Here is an 8,118-nt window from a genome sequence, read left to right as displayed (position 1 = left end):
AAGTTTGGGTTAATTCAGTTAATGTCAAAATGTATAATTATAAAAAGTGTTCATCGTAGCAATAAATCTAAATACCAGTAATTAGAGTTAATAGGATTATAATCAACAATGCTAGATTCATCTCAGTATCAATTCGATCAAGGTGCAGGACAATGGGCAATTTACAGTATTAATATAATCAGACAGTCATAGTGATGATGAGGATAGTGATGATGATGATGATTATTATTATGATAGTAATTATGATGCTAGTGATGATGCATTTCTAGGGATGGTCACAGTGGGGCTAGTTATTCAGCCTTGGTCTGAGCAGCCAGCAGGTGGCGCTGTGGCCGTGGCTGCCAGTCTGGGAGGAGCTCCATCCTGGGGCTCCATGGGCCCCTCTCCATCCCCCTCCTCCTCCCCTCTTTCCCCCACCAGAGGATGCTGTCTGTGGGCCGGGGATTGGGAATGCCTGGCCCTGGACCTGTGGTGCTTGCGGTGAGGGTGGAGGAACAGCGCTGGGTCAGGCATGGCGGTGGGCTCTGCGGGGCCCGTCACTCTCTCCTGGGGGACACACTCCCTGGCCCTCTCCGCCCGGAGCTGGTGCCCTGACGTGGCCCTGCTGCCCCTGCGTTTAGGCTTGACCACAGGGGAGGCTATGGCAGAGCTGGCGTTTGAGGCATTGGAGAAACCGGAGGGCGACTGAGGAGAAAAGGTGGCGGTGTCCCACTCGGCTGCTTGGCTGTACTGGAGCCCAGGGGGTTTCCCATGACGACGATCCCTATTCTCCTGGTTCTCCCTGAGGGCCTGCTGCCTCTGCTGCAGCTGCTGGTGGTGCAGTTTCTGGCGGGCAGCGTGCAGCTGGAAGGAGAGGTAGGCTGCCGCCTCGGTCTGCTTCTGCAGCTCTGTGTTGAGCACCGTGGAGCGGTGGCTGCGGCGCTTCAGCTCGTCCAGGAAGCGGCGCTCCTTGTCCTTGAGGTTAGCCCGCAGCGCGCCTACCAGCGCCCCCTTGTGAGTCAGCTCTTTACGCAGCTCTCCCAGGGTGCACTGCTGCTTGGCCAGGCGATCTTCGACCTCCAGACAGCGGGCCTCCAGCTGCTCCTCCTCCTCCGCCAGGTCTGAGGACGGTCACACGAACACACAAACAGATAAGCACACACAAGTCAAATAGTAAGGACGCATCAGAGATTCACAGACAAATAACTAACATACAGACAGAAAAACAAGCCCCAAATGCAGCTGCCAGGATTTACATTAAGGGCAGTGTGTACTTGCCATCTATTACCCATGCTGACATATTGACCACACAGAGCACTCCTCCTAACCCCATCCCCCAACCCCCTGTTCATCTGGACATAGGACCAGAGAACGGAGCATAGAGTACATACAGAGAGATAACACACTGTCTGAATATGACCCAGTCAGTCAAATGGATATGGAATTAGGTAATGTGACCAGCGCTGGCTGCTCTCAATCACCAATTTGCCCTCAAAGTACATTTGTGGATAATCTGGTAGATAGGAAATGGTATGTGGGTTTAGATATTGCCTGGACAAAGGCAGAAGACTGAGCACATATGGGCAAAGCATTACAGAGCCATTGAGCAAATCCCTGCCAGTAGCCACCACCCAATCTCTACCAACCACGGCATGGCCACTGGCAGGGTGTGCCATCTGCTACCACTTACCCACTTTAGAGAGAGAGTGAAGAGAGCAGACTGGCAGACTGCTCACATGCAGTGGTGGTGTGATGGGAGGGGAAGGAAGGTGATTGTTTTGGTGGGTTGGTGGCCGATATAACATTAAATGTAGTAACATACTGATAGCCCCCTCAACACAATAATACCTACTTTCCCAGCTGACAAAATTGGCTGCACTGATGTCATTACACCAGGAATTGGCTGTGATAACGTCATTGCATCCAGTTTTAACCGCTAGTTTAAAATCATTGTACAACATTTGCTGTGCTTTTGGGGCAAAGTCAAAGCTACAGTACTCCATCACAGTTAAATCCCTCCAGTAGGAAAACAACCTTAGTCAGACCTAGCTGTAGCTGTACTGTAGCTGTGGCTTTGGGCTCAGACAGCTGTGCCAGGGGAGAGGGATTACACCACAGCCTCTGGTACGCTGGTTGACCCAAGAATTAGGTCAAAGAAGACGGATGGGAAGGGAGAATCTCCAACAAGAGCAAAAGGTGCTGTGATTAGTTGAAACTTTGATATGAAATCATTGTAAAATGATCAGTTGGGATGTTCGTTAGGCCTATGTTAGGATTGCTGGATTACTTTTAGAATAGGAGGAACCTGATATCCATATAAGTAGCCCTTCCTTTCTCTATCTCCTTTCTCACCCTCCTCTCTTTCTCTTGTTCTTCTCTCCTCTCATCCCTCTTAATTCCTCTCTCTGTACCAGTCTCTCACATCCCTCTTAATTCCTCTCTCTGTACCAGTCTCTCACATCCCTCTTAATTCCTCTCTCTGTACCAGTCTCTCACATCCCTCTTAATTCCTCTCTCTGTACCAGTCTCTCACATCCCTCTTAATCCCTCTCTCTGTACCAGTCTCTCACATCCCTCTTAATCCCTCTCTCTGTACCAGTCTCTCACATCCCTCTTAATCCCTCTCTCTGTACCAGTCTCTCACATCCCTCTTAATCCCTCTCTCTGTACCAGTCTCTCACATCCCTCTTAATTCCTCTCTCTGTACCAGTCTCTCACATCCCTCTTAATTCCTCTCTCTGTACCAGTCTCTCACATCCCTCTTAATTCCTCTCTCTGTACCAGTCTCTCACATCCCTCTTAATCCCTCTCTCTGTACCAGTCTCTCACATCCCTCTTAATCCCTCTCTCTGTACCAGTCTCTCACATCCCTCTTAATTCCTCTCTCTGTACCAGTCTCTCACATCCCTCTTAATCCCTCTCTCTGTACCAGTCTCTCACATCCCTCTTAATTCCTCTCTCTGTTCCAGTCTCTCTCATCCCATACCTCTTTCTCCATCCCTCTGTCTTAATTCTTCTCTTGATCTCAATCACTATTTTACTGATTTTTCTTTCTCCATCTTTATTTCTCCCCTCCCTCCCTTCACTTCTTGCACTAACTGTCGCCCACTAGACCAGGGTGGTGAGGTCATGCTCCAAATATAGAAAAAGCTGTGTAATCTAATCTCCATTTCTCCATCCTTTCCCCCTCCCCTCTCTCTCTCTCCCTCTTTACCACTTTCTCTATCTCTCTCTTTCTCTTACTGTCCCTCTAACACTTTATTGTGCCCCCCTAACCGTACCATCCTCCCCACTCCCTTCCTTCCTCCCTTGTCCCTCCATCTCTCTGTCTCAGAAAACAGACTGTAATTGGATCCCTCCACCGGGGCACAGAGGAGCATGAGAGGGGAGGGAAAATTGATCAATTTGCGAGGATGGAGGAGTGGGGCTGTGGCGGAGTGATAGAGCGAGGGATGGACTGCTCTGTAAAAAGAGGGGGGTCTTGATTAGTTATAATGGGCTGCAGATGGGCATGACCCCCCCATCACTTCCTTCCTCTCTTTCTCTTTCTCTCCACCACCCTTTCCCTCCCATCCCCTCTGTCTCTGTAATTATCTAAGCTAAGATATTAGCATAATGTCAATCTTGTATCTAGACATTCTAATACAACAAACTAACCATTAAGGGAATATTAACGTGCACACACACAGCCTTTTGTCTGATGGTTCATATAAATGAACTGTTGATTTCACTCTGCTGCCAATCTACCCAATTCCAATCCTCCTACATGTTTCCCCCTCCTGGTAACAGATCAAGCCATAAAATGTGAATCCCTATATGATGGTTTGTTATGGAATATGGTCTCTATGGGTGAGGATGAGAGGGGAGAAGGGGAGGTCGACCACAGGGCTGACCCTTGGGGGATGTGTAAAGTGAGGGATACTGCTATGGGGGGGGGGGGGGGGGGGGGGGGGGGGGGGGGGGCCACTTACCCAGTTCACTCTTGCCTGGAGGCTTCACATTCAGCTCACATGTCAACTCTGAGAAAACAGAGACAAGAAATGAGACATCAGTGAGACAGAGACATGAATGAGTAATGTGTGAGACAGAAATTAATCATATGAGTAAGTATTGGAGACAAATAGATCGATTTCAGGAATTTAAATAAATAAAAATAGAAAGGAATGCGGTGATGTGTCTCATTGAAAGGAATGTGGTGATGTGTCTCATTGAAAGGAATGCGGTGATGTGTCTCATTGAAAGGAATGCAGTGATGTGTCTCATTGAAAGGAATGCGGTGATGTGTCTCACTGAAAGGAATGCGGTGATGTGTCTCATTGAAAGACTCTAAATGCTAATGCTGATCGAAACTAGGGATTCATACTTTCCCAAAAAAGGTTTCAATATCGAGAATAATTCATATTTATCCAGAGAGTCCCGGGAAATACCGTAAAAATCGGAAGTGGCCATCATAGCCGTGGGAAGTAGGGGTGCTGAGGGTGCTGCAGAACCCCTGATAAATCACAATTAAAAAATATATATACAAAAATGGTGCACTAGGACTTTATTACTCCTGTATGAGCGGAGCAAAATACTAGTCGACAGAACATTTCCTCAGCACTCATATGGGCAGCAAGTAGGCTAGGCTATGAGACAGCACAGAGAATCAATGGAAATGTTATAGCGGTATTTTGACATGCATTGGCGAGAGACGTGCTTTGATAATGCAACCTATGGATTACAGAATAAAGTTAGGAATTTTCATGCGAGACAGGAGTCAGGATTTTAGGTTTCAGTGGGATTGGGATTGGATAGGAAAATGGCCTAGGCTAGAATATTCCTCATGCCTCTGAATTGTTAACAGACTTCATGTCTGTGACAGAGACGCCTATGTAGTGAATTGTGTATAGGCCTATCAAATTTGTGACTGTCTGAAGATTCACAATGACAGCTCAAAGAGGCACACGTTCTTTTATAGTCTATAGGCCTACTGTAGGGGTTTTCTGTAGGGTTGAACTGCATTCGGGTCGGTGTGCAGTCCGGCAGTGTCAATTATGCGTGCGCTTTGAATTTATGGCGACTTTGTGTGAAGTAAATGCGCTAGACTAAAGGCTTCCATGTGACAACTTGTTTGGATAATGTGCTATTTTATTTTAGGCTGATCTGATGCTGTGCATGTGTAGGGCCTGCATTAGTGCCAATATTGGGGGGAAATGTTGTAATTTCTCAGGTCTTTCATTTAATTTTGGGGGGAAATGTGAAGAGTGTTCCCGGGACAGTCCCGGGATCCCTGTTACCCATGTTAATCCCTAATCTTAACTGTAGTGCTGTTGAAGCATTGAATGTCCAATCTATTTGTTTGCGTCTAGTCTGTCAATTAACTTGATGGCAGACAGTACAGACAGACATGATTAGGGCCTTGTGTACATTGAGTTAAACTGATTCTGTTTAGCTGGGTGGACTCTAAGCACTTCTCCAGTCAGCACAGACAGACGCCATGCTTGGGTTGCCCTCAAGGACAAATACTAAAATATACTGTACAGTATTTATTTTATTTCCCTGTCTATGCACTCTCACTCACATGAATAGACAGTTTACCTCCCCAAATAAGCACAGTAAATCCTTTAACCTATCCCCCTCCTTTGCCTGCTCAGCAAATCCCATCAACCCCCACAGAGAGAGAGGGAGAGAGAAAGAAAGGCAGAAAGAGAAAGGAAGGACGAAAGAGAAAGAGGAGGAGGATGGATAGATGAACCCCAGCAGAGAGGATGACTCCAGAAGGGGAATCAGACCCCCTGACTGCCAGGAACAGGAAGGTATTGACCTGTGGTTCCCTCTCATGGAAACCCTGGCTGTAGTGGGGGAGGATTCAATGAGGTAAACCTGCTCTGTTCAAGTTCAAGTTAATAGTCCCAAGAAAACGAATTGATTGCACTGATAGACTAGTACAGTAGACTACATTGAGTTTGTATCTAAGATTTGATGGCTTTAGCATCTTTGCTGTGTATGGGCCTAGTCTGTCAGTCAAACCACAACACCATGTGGTGATGCCCTTTAACTGAACAGTAGGAGAGCCGAGCGCAGAGAAGAAGAGAAGGGATGCATCGATAGGGATGCTTCATGGCCTTCTTGGCTACATCTTGTTCTGCAGTGAGGTCTGCCTCTGCTTGGCTTGGCAGTAACTCTGCTGTTGTAAAGAGGGTCTGACCCGCCCCCCCCCCCCCCCCCTTCTCTCTCTCTCTCTTTTGCTCTGTTCTCTGCTGCTGACGTGTGGACAGAGCAGAGCCCCCTTCATATGGATTATGACATATGTCAATGGATTATGTATGATATGAGAGAGAGAGAGAGAGAGAGAGAGAGAGAGAGAGAGAGAGAGAGAGAGAGAGAGAGAGAGAGAGAGAGAGAGAGAGAGAGAGAATTAATATTAATTAATTCTATAATGGATTCTGTCCAGCATCGCTTGCCACAAAGCCTGATTAAATACATACCACACCATACATTAGTCACTGACAGGAAATGATGTCATGTCATTGTTTGTGTGTGATGTATACTCACCGGTGCATCGTTTCTGCAAGGACAGGATCTCCAGGTGTAGGCCATGCAGTAGGGTGAGATGTTCCTGTCTGAGAAACACTGAACTCCTCTCAACACTCTCCATCTGCATGTCCAAGGTGGAGCCTGTAGGTTCCATGATGACACACTTGACCTGCACCGTGCACAGAAAATGGAGTCAGAGGACATTAATTAAGCAATAACGCACGAGGAGGTGTGGTATATGTCCAATATATCACGGCTAAAGTCTGTTCTTATGCACGTCGCAACGCAGAGTGACTGGATACAGCCCTTAGCCGTGGTATATTGGCCATATACCACAACCCCCCGAAGTGCCTTATTGCTATTTGAAACTGGTTACCAACGTAATTAGAGCAGTAAAAATAAATGTTTTGTCATACCCCTGATATACCACGGCTGTCAGCCAATCAGTATTCAGGGCTTGAAACACCCAGTTTATAATATACATTATACCTCCATGTGTATAAGTGTCACTTTCCTGCTACTAATGAGTAGCAGGAAAGTGCTCTGTCGTAGCCGGCCGCGACCAGGAGACCCATGGGGCGGTGCACAATTGGGCCAGCGTCGTCCAGGGTAGGGGAGGGAATGGCCGGATGTAGAGCATGGCGTTTGCAACGCCAGGGTTGTGGGTTTGATTCCCACGGGGGGCCAGTATGATTTAATAATAATAATAATAATAATAATGTATGCACTCACTAACTGTAAGTCGCTCTGGATAAGAGCGTCTGCTAAATGACTAAAATGTAAAATTTAATGATGAACAATAATACAAGGATTCCAAATGTGTGTGAGTGTGTGTGTGTGTGTAATGATGCATTTGCAGTATATTTCCCCCTTCTTTATTGACCTTCACTGTAGGTTAATTATTTAATATTATTTTACAATGCAGTTTAGGATATCACCTGACATACATTTTCATTAAGCATTACAACAAGAGAAACACCGAAGTCTTCATATATTCTAAGATAAATAAAAACCCATATTGATTGATGATGGTGATGTCAGGCAAGATAACGCGTGTATGAGTTCACCATTGAGGTCATGCGGTAAAAGGTTCATTGATCACCCAATAGAGAGATGGGAGAAACCAACGCAATATGCTTGGTAGGTTTCAGTATGTTGACAGTCCTAGTACCAGTAGAATTCAATGTTACAGTAGATGACATGCCTACAATACACCCAATATATGTGGCAATGTTATGAAAATGATCCATGCTTACCGTGCTATTTTAGATAATGTTGAACGGAGTCCCACAGAATTCCTATATAAAATTCATAAGATCTATAAACAAGTCCTTCGATCCATACATGATTGTTTTCCAGGAATGTTCCAAAAACATTTACGCTATTCGTCAAATTATTGAGCTCAATTCAACATTATCTGCGGCGACAGCGTTGTATCAAGAACGAAAGATGACGAATCAATCAATGATAGCCTGTATACAGAAAAAAATGCAAATCAGCGACGCATCGCACAACTGTCCTGGGAGGCTACAACAGGATAAATATCTCTTCGTTACTGCCGCACCATCTCGCTGCGTCAGTCAAAGTTATTGCAAAAAAATACTCATAACAAGGTCACAATAA

At 46.0% G+C, this 8,118-nt stretch overlaps 1 protein-coding gene across 1 annotated transcript; it reads right to left on the bottom strand.

Annotated features, from left to right (window-relative positions):
* Positions 1-294: 294 nt before the first annotated feature.
* On the bottom strand, positions 295-6,990 carry LOC311106160 (uncharacterized protein; the record flags this gene model as incomplete). The annotated part of the gene is made up of 4 exons (XM_084148487.1): positions 295-1,100; positions 3,951-3,998; positions 6,514-6,664; positions 6,985-6,990. The coding sequence occupies 4 exons, from the start codon at positions 6,988-6,990 to the stop codon at positions 295-297; spliced, it is 1,011 nt and encodes a 336-aa protein (XP_084004613.1).
* Between the last annotated feature and the right edge of the window lie 1,128 nt (positions 6,991-8,118).

This window comes from Coregonus lavaretus (genome assembly GCF_964263955.1).
Source record: "Coregonus lavaretus genome assembly, chromosome: 30".
Taxonomy (NCBI): Eukaryota; Metazoa; Chordata; class Actinopteri; order Salmoniformes; family Salmonidae; genus Coregonus; species Coregonus lavaretus.
This window is presented reverse-complemented; position numbering and strand designations above follow the sequence as displayed.